This window comes from Hemiscyllium ocellatum, chromosome 2, assembly GCF_020745735.1.
Source record: "Hemiscyllium ocellatum isolate sHemOce1 chromosome 2, sHemOce1.pat.X.cur, whole genome shotgun sequence".
Taxonomy (NCBI): domain Eukaryota; kingdom Metazoa; phylum Chordata; class Chondrichthyes; order Orectolobiformes; family Hemiscylliidae; genus Hemiscyllium; species Hemiscyllium ocellatum.
The window spans coordinates 92,266,175-92,286,481 of record NC_083402.1 but is presented as its reverse complement, the minus strand read 5'-3'; the positions used below and the strand labels follow the sequence as shown (position 1 = coordinate 92,286,481).

General features: G+C 41.1%; 1 protein-coding gene across 2 annotated transcripts in view; it reads right to left on the bottom strand.

The window, feature by feature from the left end:
• Positions 1-454: 454 nt before the first annotated feature.
• ercc6l2 (excision repair cross-complementation group 6-like 2) overlaps positions 455-20,307 on the bottom strand; it is a 79,849-nt gene continuing 59,996 nt past the window's right edge. The window contains exons 19-20 of one of the 2 annotated variants that reach the window (XM_060838461.1): positions 13,790-13,974; positions 455-5,123 (exon numbers count right to left, since the gene is read on the bottom strand). In XM_060838461.1, the coding sequence (XP_060694444.1) occupies positions 4,178-5,123; positions 13,790-13,974 (1,131 nt within the window). In that variant the 3' untranslated portion in view covers positions 455-4,177. The remainder of the gene's footprint in view (positions 5,124-13,789; positions 13,975-20,307) is intronic. The other variant, XM_060838470.1, reaches the window with a different exon arrangement.

The window sequence follows — 20,307 nt, the reverse complement described above, 5'->3', positions numbered from 1 at the left end:
CTGGAGTTTCTACAAGTGGGACATCAATGTGGGAATGTACAATAAATAAAAGTATTAAACAGCTTGCACTAGTCTTGTTAAAAATGCTGCAGGTCAAATAGATGAGGTGTGATAGCTTTATTCTTAACTGGATGAACCTCAGTGCTGTCTCCTACTTATATTTGTGTATATATTGGATGAGCTTTGGTTACGATCAGAATCAAGAGAAAAAAATGTCAAGTTTCTGGTTCACTACAAATTCCTTGTGTTTCAAGAGGCCTAAAGCAAGGCACAACTGGTACGTTCTGTAGAGAAAGCCATGATGCAAAAAAATGACCCAAATGCAAAGACAAAGCAGTAAGCAGCCAACAAAATAAAAACAACGGTTTATTATTATTTGAAGCTTGATTTAAATAGAGATTAGAAGATGTTGATGTTGCATTATTTTCCAACAATAAAAACTGTGGCAATAATAAAACTAGTTATTTGATTGTACAGAATTTGAGTATCGCTGAAGAAGATCGTTTGTTGAAACTTTTCATTTTGTACCCTTCAGGACAATTCATAAGAAATACCAAAGTAAAAGGAAAACAACATTTAGACTGTATAAGAACTTAGTAATTAGCAAGTGGACTCTGAATGATTGAGACGTTGCCATGGAGAATGGACCAGTTTATGATGATTTAATTAATTGCCAAACTTTGTTTACATTTTAATCGAGAAATGCTGACTCTGGTTGAGGCATTATGTTGATAAATGAAGCAAAACAAGGGCCGTCATCTACTTTGTTGCATTGAAACAGGTGCAATAATTATACATATTCTTTCTGTCTGCAAAGAACAGGGCCTTGCCTATTAGAGTCATAGATAACTAATACAGGCAAGTACACTACACCATCAGCCTAAGTGATAATGCTAAGTAGGGTGTTAGTACAATTATTTAAACACACAGAATTACTGAGCAAATGATATGATGGTTGAGTACAGTCAATACCTTGCTAAGTAGTCCTAGAAGTTACATATTTAATAAATAAAAATAACTTAAAAAACCACCTCACTCCTCATACATTTTGTACCATGTCCCATCCATGGTAACCTCCACATCTTGCATGCTGCTTGTGGTCTGTTTCCATATTCAGAACCTCTTACATTCTCCATGCCACACAATGCACCTGTGCACAGCACTCCTTTTCCCTTCATACCTTGCGCTTTATGGGGGGAGACAGCGCTGTAATGGTAATGTCACTGGACTATTTTCCAGAACCTCAAGTTAATGATTTGGGAACACAGATTCCAATCCCACTAATGCAGCTGGTGAAATGGGAATTCAATAAAAATCTGAAATTTTTTAACAATTCAACCGATGACTATGTAAGCATTGTCAACTGTTGCAAAAAAACCCATGTGGTTCACCAATACCCCTTAGGGACAGAAATTTGACATCCTTATCTGGTCTACCTTACATATGACTCCTTATTCAGAGCAATTTCGCTGATTCAACTGCCCTCTGGCCAATTAGGGATGGGCAATAAATGCTGGCCTAGATAACAGTACCCACATCCTGTGAATAAGAAAAAAATCCCAATTGCACAACCCATCAAAAGCTCCATATCACCATATGCCCCTGTATTCATGCTCAAGGTCCCCAAACCCCATGCCAAGACATGAATCTACTGATCCTCGAGGCACTTAGAAGTCCCAATCCCAACTTAATGCTCAAATGCCAACTTAATGTCGTCTCACCTGTCACCTTTTACTCTATACCCATGGAGTGAGAATGGGGAGTTAATAGTAGAAAAAAAAGCAGTTGACATTAACAAGTATTTTGTTCTGCTTTCTCTATAAGAGGATGCAATAACCATTCCATAAAATGCTGTAAATCAGGACAAGGAGCGGAGAGCGGATCTGAGTGAAATTACAAGCAGTAGGTACTGAGCAAGCTGATGACAGCTGCAGGCTGACAAGGAATCTGATGGACTTCATCATAAGGTCTTAAAAGTAATGACTAATAAGATTGCTGATCATTAATGTTAATTTTCCAAAATTCCCTAGATTCAAGTAAGGATCTTTACCATCAGACTGGAAAGTAGCAAATAAAACCCATTTATTCAGGAGAGAAGAATAGGAAAATTATAGAATAGTTAGTTTAATGTCAATTATATAGAGGGTGCTAGAATTGATCATTAAAAGGGTTATAGTTGCACATCCACAAAATCTCAAGGTAACTGGGAAGAATCAGCATGACCAATCCACCTGATCTGCATATCTTCAAACTGTGGGACGAAACCAGAGCACCCAGCAGAAACCTACAAATACACAGGAGAACATGAAACTCCATTCAAACAAACAGTCACCCAAGGCTGGAATCCAACTCAGGTCTGTGGCAATGTGAGTCAGTAGTGTTAATCACTCTGCCACCATACCACCTGCATAGATCCCTGAAGATGTCAGCAAATGTAGAGAAGATGGTAAAGAAGCATATGGATGCTTTCCCTTATTGGATGGGTGTAGAGTACAGCAGCAAGGATCAGCTTGTAATAGCTTTATAAAGTATTGGTTAGGCCAGAGTGTGGTGGTCAGGACTGCACACAACATTCCATCTATCAGAAGGATGTCATTTCAGTAGAGAAGGCTCAGAGGAAATTCACCAGGATGTTGCCAGAGATGAAATGTCTCAGTCTAAGGAGATACTGGATGGGCTGGCTTTGTTTCTTTGGAGCAGAGGAGGCTGAGAAGGGATTAGAATGAGGTACACAAACATTATGAGAGGCATAGACATGTGTAAAATCTGACAGCACAGTTTAAGATGAAGAGTAAGTGATTTAGAAGAGATCAGAGGAAATGGGTTTTCACCAAGGGAAGATAGAAATATAGAATATACTGCTTGACAGGGTAGTAGTAGGTATTCGTGTAACATTTAAGAAGCATCTGGATAAGCAATTAAAATGCCAGGGCATAGTAGACTATGGACCACATTCAGGCAAATGGGATTAGGCCAAAAGGCCTGTTTCTATGCTGAATGCCTCGATGCAAGATTGATACCTGGAATGATCCAAATAATGAGGGTCTGGACGGACGCGGTAGAAAAAAAAACTGTTTGCACTTGTAAAAGGATCAAGAACAAGAGGGCACAGTTTTAAAACGTTTTGCCAAAGTTGCACGTGTGATTTGAGAGAAAACATTTTCACACCATAGATGACTCACACGGAATGCACTGCCAGGAAGTATGGAGGCAGGTTTAACCTTGACATTCAAGAGAGCATTGGATGATTATTTGAAGAGAAACAATTTGTAATGCCATGATAAATGGCAAGAAATTAGTGCAAAGTCATAACGATTATGTAGACACCAGCATGACAATGGCCTCCTTATGCACCATAACAGTTCTCTGACTGGGACTGGGCTTGCTTCCATTGTAGCTTAGAATAGGAAAGGGTACAAGATTGAAGTGTCCAAGATCCTGAATGATCTTGACAAGGTGGATGTGAAAAGTATGTTTTCTCCTCTCGGTGAAGTCCAGAACTCAAGGACAGTGTTTTAAAAATAAAGGGGTTGTCATTTCAGAAGCACAATGAAAAGAAGCTTTATTCTCTCAGAGGATTTGGCAACCTTGGACCTCTGCTTCAGAAAGAGGTGGAAGTTGGGGTCAGTGAATACTTTTAAGACATGGAAAGCTTTTTGTTAGATAAGAAAATCAAACGTTGTTGGTGGCAGCTGGGAATGAGAATTTGCAAAACAGATCATCAGCCATTATCTTACTGAATAGTAAAAGTAGACTTGAGGTACTGAATGGCCAATGTTTGCTCTTATTTTCTATGTTTCTGTACATATCCAAGACTAAACTTCTCAGTTTTGTAGAGTTTTGCTGCTCTATCCATGGCGGACATCTGCATCATGATGACAATCCAACTTAAACATCAGCTACAAAAATATCCCAAATGGTAACTATGTAATTATATTACAGAGTCTCCTTTCCATAACCCAATACTGCCACCCTCTGAAATTCAGGTACTTTTGTTTTATAAAACAATCAAATAAATTCTTCTACTTACTACAGACTTTAAAAGTTTTATAATTAATAAACTTCGTTCAATTAATTATTTATTTTTATACAGGCTTCTGTTACTCCTCCCATCCAGCACTCGAGAGTTTGATTTTCACAGTTAACTCGGCAAAAATGTTCCAGATGTTGAGACACACTAGTCACTTTTTGGATCACTTTTCCATAAAAACTTTTCATTTTTTTTCCAAAAGATGTCATCTGGTTCTTTTTCACTGTTCTTCGACTTCAAAGGTGCACTTTCACACAACTTCTCAATCACAGATAAATCAGTTAGTGTACTAGCATACTCATTGTTGTTGAGATTGAGGAAATCCCAGAAATCCTTTGATTTGCTTTTTCCTTTTCGCACATATCCTGTAGCCTTTATTGGCTGTTCAGTAATGGGTTTTTTCCTCTCAAACAATGCAGCCAGTACTGAAGTGTCACCAAGCAGCTCTGTGATTGAGTCAGCTTTTGACAGAGCTGATTTTTGGTTCTGATTTGACTTGCACTTTAACCCTTCTGCCAGTGGTTCTATCTCTTCATCGTGTTGCTGCTGTTTCACAGCTCTTCTGGAACTGGTTTCATCCCTGTGTGGTGTACTCTTTGAGAATGGAGTAGTTGAAGAACTTGAAAAATCCATACCAACGCTACTGTCAACATCTTCAGCAGAATCACTAGAAAACGATGCGTCTGCCAATACTCTATTTTTTACATGAGTTATTCTTGATTTATAGTCACGATTTTCTGAAATAACATAATTTTGTGTTTTAAAACATGCAATCTTTTTTAGATGCTTTTTCTTAAAATGTTTTTTGCCACCTGATACTGCTTGGATCAAAGAAGAATTGATTTGACTTTTATCCCTATTGTCAGCACAGTGTGTGGTAACACAATCTTGTGAACTCCTCGATGTGACATCATCTTCACGTGCAGATTCTGGAGGCCCAACTGGCAAGATGTCTTTCAATTCTGGATACTGGGATGTGTAAAACTTCCTAAGCATTGTCAGCCGGTGCTGCGAGGTGCTATTTAAAACATGTTTTGCCAATTCTTCCACAGAGGCCATGTTGAAATACTCAGCCATATCATAGAGTTGTTTTCTGTAACAGAAAGACAATAGATTTCTTCTTTATTTTGAAAAAAACACTATCAAGTCAACAGTTAATACTGGTAAAATGAAAAGATACTAGTTATTTTAAATCTCTGAAGCGACAACACTATCTAAATCATTGGGTACACATTTTGTTCCCTTACCCCATTTCCACTCCAGAACTAGATATCACAACAGTAAGATTCTGAAGTAGCATGCAGCTTGTGTCAACAATGGTGTAAAATATTATGTGTCTCGATCAACACAATTCCTACTATTTGTGGACATTGTTCCAAAAATAATTTCCAATTCAGTACAGATTGAGGATTGCTGAATGTTTGTCTGGCAAACTGATAAGTGAGGGTTTGTGTTGGATTCCTGAAATTTAACATTTTGATCCTTTTTACATTAGAAAGTACTAACGAAATAGTGATGAGACAAGCGGAATACTATATCAACACCTGCCTAACCTCATAGGTGCATTTGCTGTGGGAATTAGAAACAGATTCAAAACAGAATAGTTCTATGAAATAAATTGCTTATCAACATTTGTTTGCTGTTGGAGACATGGGATGGGGTGAAAGATTGAGAAATTGGAGTTCTTTGAGAGCAGTGACATCTATCTAGCAGCTATCGTCATCTTAAGGTGCTTGACATACAATGATCCCAAGGAAGATGTGCTGATGTGTGATGCCTCCTTGTACAGTATCAGAGTAATGTTGGCTCACCAGTGGCCCAATGGTATATGCTTCCTGGACTTTGGCTGATGCCAAACAAAGATATACCCAGATAAAGAAGGAAGGTTTGACAGTTATCTTTGGTATGAGAAGGTTCCACCAATGCTTTTACGGACATAAATTGGTAAAAGTAACGGACCTGAAAATGTGTTGCTGGAAAAGTGCAGGTCAGGCAGCATCCAAGTAGCAGGAGAATCGACGTTTCAGGCATGAGCTCTTCTTCAGGAATGAGATAAGTGTGCCAAGCAGGCTAAGATAAAAGGTAGGGAGGAGGGACTTGGGGAAGGTGCGTAGGAAATGAGATAGGTGGAAGGAGGTTAAAGGTGAGGGTGATAAGGTGAGGGCGATAGGCCGGAGTGGGGATGTGGGTGGGGACAGAGAGGTCAGGAAAAAGATTGCAGGTTAGGAAGGTGGTGTTGAGTTTGAGAGTTGGACTGAGACAAGGTGGGGGGAGGGGAAATGAGGAAACTGGAGAAATCGGAGTTCATCCCTCGTGGTTGAAGGGTGCCTAGGCGGAAGATGAGGCGTTCTTCTTCCAGCCGTCGTGTTGCTATGGTCTGGCGATGGAAGAGTCCAAGGCCTGCATGTCCTTGGTGGATAGGGAGGGGGAGTTGAAGTGTTGAGCCACGGAGAGGTTGGGTTGGTTGGTCCGGGTGTCCCAGAGGTGTTTTCTGAAATGTTCCGCAAGTAGGCGGCCTGTCTCCCCGATATAGAGGAGGCCACATCGGGTGCAGCGGATGCAGTAAATGATGTGTGTGGAGGTGCAGGTGAATTTGTGGCAGATATGGAAGGATCCCTCGGGGGCTTGGAAGGAAGTAAGGTGGGAGGTGCGGGCGCAAGTTTTGCATTTCTTGCGGTTGCAGGGGAAGGTGCCGGAAGTGGAGGTTGGGTGGTGGGGACCTGACGAGGGAGTGGTCTTTTCGGAACGCTGATAGGGGAGGGGAGGGAAATATATCCCTGGTGGTGGTGCCGTTTGGAGGTGGTGGAAATGACGACGGATGATACGATGTATATGGAGGTTGTGGGGTGGTAGGTGAGAACCAGTGGGGTTCTGTCCTGGTGGTGATTGGAGGGGTGGGGCTCAAGGGCAGAGGAGCGGGAAGTGGAGATGTGATGGAGAGCATCGTCGACCACGTCTGGGGGGAAATTGCGGTCTTTGAAGAAGGAGGCCATCGGGGTTGTACGGTATTGGAACTGGGCCTCCTGGGAGCAGTTGCGGCGGAGATAAAGGAATTGGGAATATGGGATGGCGTTTTTACAGGGGGCCGGAGGTGTAGTCTAGGTAGCTGTGGGAGTCGGTCAGTTTATAGTAAATGTCCGTGTTGATTCGGTCGCCCGAGATAGAAATGGAGAGGTCTAGGAAGGGGAGGGAGGAGTCTGAGACGGTCCAGGTAAACTTGAGGTCGGGGTGGAAGGTGTTAGTAAAGTGAATGAACTGTTCAATCTCCTCGTGGGAGCACGAGGCAGTGCCGATACAGTCATCGATGTAGCGGAGGAAAAGGTGGGGGGTGGTGCCAATGTATCACCCTCACCTTAACCTCCTTCCACCTATCACATTTCCAACGCCCCTCCTCCAAGTCCCTCCTCCCTACCTTTTATCTTAGCCTGCTTGGCACACTTTCCTCATTTCTGAAGAAGGGCTCATGCCCGATACGTCGATTCTCTTGCTCCTTGGATGCTGCCTGACCTGCTGCGCTTTTCCAGTGACACATTTTCAGCTCTGATCTCCAGCATCTGCAGTCCTCACTTTCTCCTAAAAGTAACAGACCACAAACCCATGCTAGGGCTACTCAAAGGGGATAAGGCTGTGCTGCCCACAACTTCACATTGAAGAAAGACAGTTTACACCAAGGGACAAAGTTTGGTGTCAAAACCATGGGAATGATCCCACACGGGTAAGACACATGGTCGATGTGAGGCCAGGTCCCATGACGTACAAAGTTCAGGTGGGTGAGGCAGTTCTGAACAAGCACATGGACCACATGAAAGCTGTAATCTTGTAAAGGGGACAGGAGCAAGACATAATCAGTCCCTCAGAAATCTGCCAATGTTGTCAGAACCCATGGGTTCTTCCCCTCCACAAAGCAGCACGGTGGCACAGTGGTTAGCACTGCTGCCTCACAGCACCAGGGACCTGGGTTCAATTCCCGCCTCAGGCGACTGACTGTGTGGAGTTTGCACATTCTCTCCGTGTCTGTGTGGGTTTCCTCCGGGTGCTCCGGTTTCCTCTCACAGTCCAAAGATGTGCGGGTCAGGTGAATTGGCCATGCTAAATTGCCCGTAGTGTTAGGTAAGGGGTATATGTTGGGGTATGGGTGGGTTGCGCTTCGGTGGGTCGGTGTGGACTTGTTGGGCCGAAGGGCCTGTTTCCACACTGTAAGTAATCTAATAAAAAAGCACCAAAGAAACCTCTGAGGATGAGATGGACACAGCAAATGTTGTAGCCCCAATGCTGTTATCGCCTGAAGATGATAAATTTTGGCCAAGATGCTCTGGAAGCAGAAGGTGGGCTATGGTCTGTATAAACAGCTCACATCGAGCCAGAGGTACTGGAGCAGGTGTGAAAACACCCCAGGAAAAGCTACAGAAAAAAGGGCCAATGTCCCCAAAATCAGAGGTGGAGGGATGTAGTGATTGGAATGAGGTAAGCCAGATGGATCTCAGAATGAGATACCTGATTGGACCAGGTTAACAGCCCCAATCAGGGGTCCTGGCTGACAGATGTAAACAGGGATGTCAGGGGCTCTTGGAACTGGCTCTGTGCCAGCTGCGTTAATGTCATGTACTATGCATATGTAAATAAAGAGTGACTTAGTGATGGAATTCCAGCCTTCATGGAGTTATTTCAGTCTTCTTTAGTTTTAGCAAGACTTTCCTATCTTTATACTCCATTGGAGTTGTTTGTTTGCAGGTAAAGGGACCGCTGTCAAGTGGGATGCCATTAAGTGAGAAAGCTAGAATTCAAGGTCTATATGTTCCTGTGTGGATGTAGGGCAAGGTTGACAGGAATAAGGAATCATTGGTGACAAGAAATATTGAGGCTTTGACCAGAAAAGGGGGAGAAAATCCATAGAGGTATACAATGGATACAGGAGCTTACTGAAGTAGGAAATCAGGAGGGTGGAAGGGGGGAATGAAAGAGTCTTAGCTGAGAAGATTAGGGTGAATCCAAAGAGGTTCTTTAAGTATATTAAAGAAAAAGGAACAACTAGAGAGAGAATAGGACTCTTTAAGGACCAAAGTGGACATGTATGTGGAGAACCACTGGAGATGGGCAATGTCCTCAATGACTATTTCTCCTTTCTCCATGGAGGAAGACATGAGACTTGGGAACTTGGGGAAGTTAGTGGTCATATTTTGGGGACAGTCCATATCACAGTAGTGGAGGTGTTGAATGTATTGAATGTATGAACTTGGATAAATCTCCTGGTCCTGACCAGATATATCCAAGAACACTGCAAGAGGCTGATATTTTTGCATTATTGCTAGCAAGGGGTGAGGTCCTGGAAGAGTGGAAGGTAGCGAATGTTGTACCCTTATTCAAGAAGGGCTGCAAAGAAAAGCCTGGGAACTATAGACCAGTAAGCCTAACATCTATGGTGGGTAAGTTACTTGAGAAGATTCTGAGATAAGATAAGACAGGGTTTGATTAGGAGTAGTCAGTGTGGCTTTGTACGTGGGAGATCATGTCTCACAAATTTGTTACAGTTCTTTGATGAAGTGATCAGGAAGGTTGACGAGGGCAGAGCAGTAGACATAGTCTGTATGGATTTCAGTAAGGCATGGTAGGCTGCTCTGGATGGTTAGACCATATAGAATCCAAGGAGAGCTGGCAAATTGGAGGGCTTGATGGGAGGAATAGTGGAATGATAGTGGGTAATTGTGGAAGGATGCTTGTTGGACTGCAGGCCTGTGACTAGTGGAGTGCCTCAGGAGTCACTTAATGCTGGGCCCTTTGCTGTTTGTTTTCTATATCAATGATTTGGATGAGAATGTACAAGGCATGATTAGTAAGTTTGCAAAGAACGCTAAAATAGGTAGTAACATATGCAGTGAAGAACTTTACCAGATATTGCAGCATGACCTTGATCAGCTGGGAAAGTGGGCTGAGAAATGGCAAATGGAGTTTAATATACAGAGGAACCTCGGTTATCCAAAGGACACGGGCGGGGAGCCTTTTGTTCGGTTAATCAAATTCCAGATAATCGAATACCGAATAAGAGTTTGGCCAAGCATCGGTACCTTGCAATCTTGCCAGATAATCGAGATTCCTCTGTAGATAAGTGTGAGGTCTTGCATTTTGGAAAGTCAAATCAAGGCAGGAAGTTCAGGGTGAATGCCTTCTGAAGTGTAGTGGAACAGAGAGACCTTGGAGTTCAGGTTCACAGTTCTCTGTAAGTGGAGTCACACATAGCACAGAGCAAAGAAGAAATCATTTGGCACACGGGTCTTCATCAGTCAGGGCATTAAGTCTAGAAGTTGGGAAGTTTTGTTGTAGTTGTACAGGACATTGGTGAGGCCATACGTGGAGCATTCTGTTCAGTTTTAGTCAGCTTGCTACAGGAAGCATGTTATTAAACTGGAGAGTGTGCAGAAGGAATTTACAAGGATGTTGCCAGAAGTTATAGGGAGAGGTTGGACAAGTTAGGACTTTTTCTTGAGAGTGGAGGAGACTGAGGGGGGTTCTTATAGAAGTGTATAAGATCATGAGAGGCATGGATAGGGTGAATGGACTCAGTCCTTTTCCCAGGGTTGGGGCAATCCAGACTAGAGGGCATTAATTTAAGGTGAGAGGGAAAAGAATAAAAGGGAACATGAGGGACATTTTTTTTTAAAAACACAGAGTGGTGCACATACGAATGAGCTGTCAATAGAAATGGTTGGGGCAGATACACTAACAACACTTAAAAGGACAACTATATGGATAGGAAAGGATTAGAAGGATATGGGCCAAGTTTAGGGAAATGGGGTTAGTGCAGATGGACATTTTGGTCAGCATGGACCAATTTGGGCCAAGCGCCTGCCTCCATGCTGTAGGACACTATGACTCATTCCTGTTGAAATAAAAGCCAGGATTCTATTTGCCTTCCCTCTTACACGCCAAACTCAGATATTAGCTTTTTGTGATTTATGCCCGAAGACTTCCAAATCCTTCCATACTGTTGCTTTCTGCAGTCTTTCTCCATTTAATTAGTATTAAGTTCTACTTTGCTTTCTAAATATAGAGTAAATTCTGTGTCCCCTATTAATATTTCATTATTTAGAATGATTAATATTACAAAATGATAATGTCTCTTTTAGTTATTTTACATTTCAAAGCAGCCTGTAAGCATTCATTATACAAGTTGTGCATCCATATTGTAAGTAAAAAAAAGTACAGCAAAAACTCAGCAAGAGATCTACACAGTTGATTCTTATGTAACTTGATTGTACGAAACTAAGAAAATCAAGCAATAGCCACGCCATTTAAACTAATGGAGTTGGAATCTTGTTATAGCCATTACAGGTAAAGTAAGTTTGTGCGCCACAAATAATAGTCTAAATTCTACAATCGTGTTAAAATCAATTTGTGCTGAAGAAACATACATAATAGCAGAACCGACTGTACTTTAATCAGGAACAAATCAGAGAACATTCCAGGTTCAAACTTGTGATTTGTAATCCTACTCAAATTCTTTGGATGTAAAAGATAAGATTAATATTTATTAAAAATGTTCCACAAGCCACTTACATAAAGTGCAAGTTAAGGATATGACCAGGTGTACCATAATTTAGGACTGAGGCAAGACTGAATGTTTTAGGTCACGACATAAGGCAGAAAGAAAGCAATGATTATGCCAATAGGGTTAGATGCCAATAGGGTTAGATGCTGCAAGGTGTGAGGAGACTGTCTCAAACACCAACACTGATGAGATGGACTGAATGGCTTGTCTATGTACTGTAAATGTTATGCATTCTTTTGTTCGCCTAAAATTCATAGTAAAGTGAAACAATGCGTTTATAAGCAAGAATATGTTTGTCTAAGTAGGATGCAAGAAGTCACTTTACCAATATATACACAACAAAAACAAAATGTTGGATTTCTACTGATACTTCCTTCTTTCCCTTTCTCTCTCCCTCCATTCCCCAAGCCCTCTTTTCAGTTGACTCAGCTGCCACTCAGAAGTAAGATGCAGTGCTCTGTACTGTCATCAGTAATGTGCAGTTTAAAAATTCTTCTATCACCTCTTAAATTGCTAGTAGCCACACAGAAATAAGAAGAACGTTTTCTTGTCAATTTCTACCAGTTTAATATTTCAGCATTATTTTCACATTGTTAGTAATCCTATTTACACGCTCCTTCTGTGACAGTGTGTGAGAAAAATATTATTTGCTGGCGAATGCTTGTACAGATGCATCACTGGGTTTCATGAAGAAACTAGGCGAAAGTGAGGACTGCAAATGCTAGAGATTAGAGTCGAGAGTGTGGTGCTGGAAAAGCACAGTAGGTCAGGCAGCATCCCACGACCAGGAGAATCGACGTTTTGGGCAAAAGTGTCAATTCTCCTGCTCCTCGGTTGCTGCCTGTCTGACCTGTGATTTTCTAGCACCACGCTCTTAACTCTTCATGTAGAGACTGCTATATTTGCATATCTGCCTTCAGAACCTGTGGTGGCTGCATGCATTCTTCAGCACAGCATCACTGAATAGAAATAAAACTGAACAGCACACGTGGCCTTTCAACTTATCAATGGTTACAAATAAAGGCTCAATTGACATTTACTATATAATTAATTAACATTTTCTCTTATATTATTGATCAACTATCATATTATAATAATGGCTGTCATAACAAGGTTATGAAAATCAGCAATCCAGGGAGAGGTCCAAATAACACAAAGCTGCTGAAAAGAATTACATTCAAAGAGAATGCAGAATGACAATGTAATCAGAAACAACAGGCAGGCATAATCGCTTCAGCAAATGTTCTTGTTTACTCGTCAAAATAAACAAACTTGCTATTCCATCTGCTTCCCTTGCATATTGGCATAACTATCTTTGTCAGGCCTTGTCCTCTGTTGTGTCTCCTACCATATAAAAAGGCTTCAGCCTTCAAAATGGTAAGTGGAATAGTAGAGTCATAGAGATGTATAGCACAGAAACAGACCCTTCGTCCAACTTGTCCATGCTGACCAGATATCCTTGCCTAATCTAATCTCATTTGCTAGCACTTGGGCCATAACCCTCCTTCCTATTCATACACAAATATAGATGCCTTTTAAAATGTTGTAATTGTACCAGCCTGCTCATTCCATACACACATCGCCCTCTGCGTGAAAAAGTTACCCTTGGGTCCCTTATAAATTTTTCCTCTCTCACCTAAACCTATGCCCTCCAGTTCTGGACTCCCCCATCCCAGGGAGAAGATCTTGTCTACTTAACCTATTCATGCCCCTCATGAATTTTGGTTAAGCATTTCCAGTATTTATGTATCCCATCTTTTTACAGTTGTCCAATTGTTTAGTAGATACATTATATCAATACACTTAATGAAAATAGTCTAAGCTGATATAATCACACTACCAGTGTATCTGATTTACTTTCAGGTACTCGCACAAAGAAAAAGCCCCTGAAGTGTCACCTTCAATTAAAAACATTATATAACCAACAAGAGAGGGAATGAGTATAACCAGCTTTACAACAATGAAGTGGAAGAAAGTGGACTGCAGATGCTGGAGATCAGAGCTGAAAATGTGTTGCTGGAAAAGCACAGCAGGTCAGGCAGCATCCAAGGAGCAGGAGAATTGACGTTTCGGGCATGAGCCCTTCCTGAAGAAGGACTCATGCCCGAAACGTCAATTCTCCTGCTCCTTGGATGCTGCCTGACCTGCTGCGCTTTTCCAGCAACACATTTTCAACTATGAAGTGGGGCCCTTTGACGTCTGACCTGTGTACTCACCGACAGATTCCTTTGGGTGTTTGTCCAATCAGGAAAGTAGTTCTACCTGCTCGGTGGACCTTCCTCATTGTCTGTGTGACAGGATACACAAGTGAGAGAGGAGGTAACGTTTGGCTTTCATTTATCTGGTGTTGCTGCAAGGATTTCTGAGGAAGACCAAGCAAGCTGTCAGTTTTTTGAAGTATCTAAAATAAAAACAGAATTTAAATCCTTTCAAAGATGGGGTCTTATAATATACACATTCAATGTGCTGTCAACTCCAACTAAAATAGTGACTGACTTCTAAACTCCCTTCCTATTCACCTAATATAGCACAGAATTCCTTAATTAAATACTTGAAATAAAATTTAACCCATTTAGTTTCCGCTAATGATCTGCACACTGGATACAAATACATCCTCTTGTATGTTTTACTTCCAGATGCTCTCCTCCACTTTGAAACCACCCTCAGAAACTTACCATTTATCACTGACACTTCTCTTTAGGTCCTTCCAATCTACCTTTAAATCAACACTTTAATTTCCAGCACCCCTCCACCTTTAGGATCACTGCACACAGGCCACTAAGCTTAGCATTATGTAGTTGCAGTTGTACAAAATTATAGTCATGTTTAGAATTTTCTGCTATTTACTCAGTTGCTCAATGAATGATTAATCATAGAAGATACTAGCTGATGCCTTGACTAATATAGTTTTATTCTTACTATATTGGAACACTGGCATTGCCAAATGACATCTTAAGTCTGGTTATCGATACAAAAACTTACAATTTTGCAAAGTTTTTACTTGTTAAGGTGGCCGTACATGATCTTTGCCCTTCATATCAAAAAAATAGCAAATGGATTGCCAGGTGAAATGTTAAATGTAGGCTCCCTCTTGGGTGGAAGTAAAAACATTTAAGGACATAATTTGTTAAGTGTGCAGAGAAAAATTCTGATTCAGCATGTGGATGTACAGAAGGTGCAAAACTTCACATATTCCTGGAAAATAAGGTAGGGCAAGTGACTGAGGAGTCAGTGAGGAAGCACTGGTGCCACTGACCATAATTCTAATAAATTAAAAACAGTGATGGAAGAGGATAGACCGGATCTAAAAATTAAAGTTCTAAATTGGAGGAAGGTCAATTTTGATGATATTAGGCAAGAACTTTCAAAAGTTGATTGGAGGCAGATGTTTGCAAGTAAAGGGACAGGTGCAAAATGGGAAGTCCTAGAAAATGAGATAACGAGATTCTAGAGACAGGATGTTCTTGTTAGGGTGAAGGGCAAGGCTACTAGGTATAAGGATTGCTGGATGACTAAAGAAATTAAGGTTTTGGGCAAGAAAAAGAAGGAAGCGCACGTCAGGTATAGACAGCAGAGATCGCGTGAATCTTTAGAAGAGTATAAAGAAAGGAGTAGTCTACTTAAGGCAGAAATCAGGAAGGCAAAAAGGGGATATGAAATAGCTTTCGGAAATAGGGTTAAGGAGAATCCAACGGGATTCTACAAATACATTAAAGGACAAAAAGATAACTAGGGAGAGGATAGGGCTCCTTAAAGATCAGCAAGGCCACCGATGTGTGGAACTGCAGGAAATGGGAAAGATATAAATAAGTATTTTGTATCAGTGTTTACTATGGAGAAGGACATGGAAGATATAGAATGTGGGAAAATAAATAGTGATATCATGAAACATGTCCATATTACAGAAATGGTGGTGCTGGATGGTGAAGACCTGATCAGGTGTACCATTGAAGGGCTCTTGCCAAGATATTTGCATCATCAATAGCTACAGGTGAAGTGCCTGAAGACTGGAGGTTGGGTAACGTAGTGTCACTATTTAAAAAGGATGATGAGGAAAAGTCAGGGAACTACAGACCAGTGAGCCTGACATTGGTGGTGGTCAAGGTGTTGGAGGGAATCCTGAAGGACAGAAATTACATGTATTTGGAAAGTCAAGGACTGATTGGGGGTAGTCAACTTGGCTTTGTTCGTTTCACTAACTTAACTAAGTTTTTTGAAGAAGTAACAAACAAGACTTCAGTAAGGCATTCGACAAGGTTCCTCATGGGAGGCTGGTTAGCAAAGTTAGATCACATGGAATACAGGGATAATAAGCCATTTGCATCCAGAACTGGCTCAAAGGCAGAAGACAGAGGGGGATGGTGGATGGTTGCTTTTCAAACTAGAGGCCTGTGACTAGTGGTGTGTCACAAGGATCGGTGCTGGGTCCACTGCTTTTCATTATTTACATACATGATTTGGATGTGAACATGGAGGTATGGTTAGTAAGTTTGCAGATGACACCAGAATAGGTGGTGTAATAGACTGTAAAGAAGGCTACCTCAGAGTACAACTGGATTGTGATCAGATGAGCTGAGGAGTGGCAGATGGAGAATAATTTAGATAAATGTGAAGTGCTGTATTTTGGATAGGAAAATCAGGGCAAGGCTTATATATTTAATGGTAAGATCCTGGGGAGTCTTACTGAACAAAAACCTTGGCATGCAGGTTCATAAGCTCCTTGAAAGTGAAGTTGCAGGTAGATAGGATAGTAAAGGTGATGTTTGACATACTTTCCTTTATTAGTCAATGCATTAACTAAAGGAGTTGGGAGGTCATGTTGCAGCTGGACAGGACATTGGCTCGGCCACTTTTGGAATTCTGCATGCAATTCTGATTGCTCTGCTATGGGAAGGACATTGTGAAACTTGAAAGGGTTCAGAAAAGATTTACAAGGATGTTGCCAGGGTTGGAGGGTTTGAGCTATAGGGGGAGGCCGAATAGTCTGCGACTATTTTCTCCTTAAGTATCAGAAGCTGAGGGGTGATCTTAAACGTTTATAAAATCATGAGGATCATAAATAGGGTAAATAGACAAAGTCTTTACCCCACTGTGGGGGAGTCTAAAACTAGAGGGCATAGATTTAAGGTGAGAGGTGAAAGATTTAAAATGTACCTAAGGGGCAACTTTTTCACACAGAGTGGGGTGCAATGTATGGAATGAGTTGCCAGTGGAAGTGGTGCAGGCTGGTACAATTATAACATTTAAAAGGCATTTGCATGGGTATATGAATAGGGAGGGTTGAGGGTTATGGGCATGGTGGCTCAGTGGTTAGCACTGCTGCTTCACAGCACCAGGGACCTGGGTTCAATTCCAACCTCGGACAACTGTCTGTGTTGAGTTTGCACATTCTCAGTGTCTGCATGGGTTTCCTCCGGGTGTTCCAGTTTCTTCCCGCAATCAAAGATGTGCAGGTTAGGTGAACTGGCATGCTAAATTGCCCACAGTGTTCAGGGTTAGGTGCATTAGTCAGCGGTAAATGTAGAGTAATAGGGTAGGGGAATGGATCTAGGTACTTACAATAGATCCAATAAATTTATACAATCTCTTGTGCACAGCACAGCTTAAGTTCCCATACATAACAACATGGTAATAACATCATAATCATACTCTTTGGAGGGTCAGTGTGAACTTGTTGGGCCGAAGGGCCTTTTTCCATAGTGTAGGGATTCTATGAAAAGAAATACTATGGAATGGAATTAGATTTATTTTGGATATCAGGTCTGCAAGGACAAGTTGGACCAAAGGATCTGTTTCCATTCTGTATATCTCTATGACTCTAATTGATTGCCCCAGTGTCCAGTCATATAATATCCTTCTTGCAACATTTCTAAAACAGATTTTGATGTTATTACCATGTTGTTATGTATGGGGACTTGAGCTGTACTGTGCACAAGAGATTGTATAGATTTATTGGATCTTTATAGGTACCTTGGAATATCCTGGGGTTGTGTAATGCAATATGAAATGTGGGCTTGTTAGATACAGAAACAGAAATGCAATGCATTTTTTAAATGGTTAGAATTTGGGAAGTGTTGATATCCAAACAGATCTAGTGTCCTTGTTGATGAACCACTGAAACCAAAAAAGGTGCAGCTTTAATTAGGAATAATGTGGAGGTACTAGAGTTGGAGTGGGGTTTAAAAATTAGACGACACCAGGTTGTACTTTAATAGGTTTATATGAAAATAAAAGCTTTCAAATCACTGCTCCTTCATCAGGTAGCAAGTAGGGCAAGACTCAGACACACAACTTATAAGAAAAGAATCATATTGACATATAACTGATGCACTGTATTAGACAAACCTAGATGACGGTTAAGTTTACAATCACTTAGGATGGTGATGCAGGTTTTCCATTGATTAATATGTAAATACTAAAATTTACTGCCCCAAGATAAGGTTTTATCAGTATATAAAGAAAGGTGACATCTCAACTCACAGAATGTATTAAAGGTGTGGGGCAACCTGGAGTGTTTTAAAATCCTGCTTTGGAAATAACAAATGTCACATTGAGTGAGTGCATGAGAGGGAGAATGAGCTTGATGGAGTATTTCCCTGCGAGAGTGTCTGCACATGATTGTATGGGAAAGAGAGAAACAGTGTGTATACAGGGTATATGAGACTGAGCGAGAGTCTGGTGGGGTCACATGAGGTCACAGAACTGGCTCAATGGTAGAAGATAGAGGGTGGTGGTGGGGGGGGAGGGTTGCTTTTCAGACTGGAGGCCTGTGACCAGTGGTGTGCCACAAGGATCGGTACTGGGGGTCCATTACGTTTCTTCATTTATATAAATGATTTGGATGCGAGTATAAGAGATATAGTTAGTAAGTTTGCAGATGACACCAAAATTGCAGGTGTAGTGGACAGCGAAGAGGGTTACCTCAGAGTACAATGGGATCTTGATCAGATGGGCCAATGGGCTAAGGAATGGCAGGTGGAGTTGAATTTAGATAAATGTGAGGTGCTGCATTTTGGGATAGCAAATCTTAGCAGGACTTGTACACTTAACGGTAAGGTTCTAAGGAGTGTTGCTGAACAAAGAGACCTTGGAGTGCAGGTTCATAGTTCCTTTAAAGTAGAGTTGCAAGTAGATAGGATAGTGAAGAAGGTGTTTAGTATGCTTTCCTTTATTGGTCAGAGCATTGAGTTATAGGATTTGGGAGGTCATGTTGCAGCTGTAGAGGATATTGGTTAGGCCACTTTTGGAATACTGCACATAATTCTGGTCTTCCTATCGGAAGGATGTTGTGAAACCTGAAAGGGTTCACAAAAGATTTACAAGGATGTTGCCAGATTTGGAGGGTTTGAGCTATACGGAGAGGCTGAACAGGCTGGGACTGGTTTCCCGGGAGCATTGGAGGCTGAGGGGTGACCTTACAGATATTTATAAAATCATGAAGGGCATTTCCCTGGGGTGGGGGAGTCCAGAACTAAACTGCATAGAGTTGGGGTGAGGGGAAAAATATAAAAATGACCTAAGAGGCAATTTTTTCACATAGAAAAGGTGCAAGCACACACACTATCCCTCTCCCTCACACGTAAGCATATATAAGTCAATGGGGTGAATTTACATTTACACATTTGTATTTGCAGATACATTCTATTTTGTTCAAAAAGCACACAATGTATAGGCAGTCAGTCATTGTGACATTTTATAAATTCCTGCTTTGGAAATAACAGCAGTCTGATTCCAGGTTGGGACAAGAGAGACTCTAATTTCACACCTTTAATGCATTGGCTGAGCTGAGAGATCACTTTTTAAAAAATATCCTGATAAAATGTTAAGTTATCTTGGGGCAGTAAATTACACATTAAGCGATCAAACCTGCATCGCCATTCTAAGTGATTACAGACTTAACAGCCATCTAGGTTTCTATGATACATCGCATCAGTTGTATGACACTTTGATCTTTTTCTTATAAATTCCATGTCCTATGTATCCTGCCCCATTTAATACCTGATGAAGGAGCAGGGCTCCAAAAATTGGTATTTTCAAATAAACCTGTTGGACTATAACCTGGTGTCACGTGATGTTTAACTTTATTAATTAGGAAGGCAAGTACTGTGTTGGCAAAAGGGTTTCAGTATCTCTGTAAAGGTGTCTTTCTGCAATTGGAGACCACCCTCCTAGTATGGTGTACAGTTTTTCTCAGGAAGGGTAATATTGCCATAAAGGGACTGCAATGAAGGTTTTGTCAACTGACTTATGGGAATGGTGAGATTGACCTTTGAGGAGAGATTGAAGAAACTGAGCCTAAATTAACCTCGTGCAAAGTGCACTCCTCCACAGAGTCATCAATGAAATCAATTGATGTTGTGAGAACATTCACTTTTCTGTCCCCACACTGATGTTCAAAATCCAATATGAAGTTATATTTTATCCTATGATATATAACTGAGCTTCAACATCCACCAAGCAATGACTGACCCCTTCCAACAGATTTGGCCTTGAAAAAGATCATTTTGTGTTGTTAAACACAAAAGTACATTAGATATTTAAATAAGGATTTTTCAAAAATTTTAAGTAGTTTTTTTTTCCTTGACACTTCAACTTCTACTTCAGTTCATATACATGCATAAGCCTTATTTTGCTGTGTATATAATTTTGATAAGGTGATTAATTTCAGCACTTTTCATTTCCTGGTTGAATGACTAAGAAGTTTCTAAATGATTTAGATAGAGTGGACAGCTTG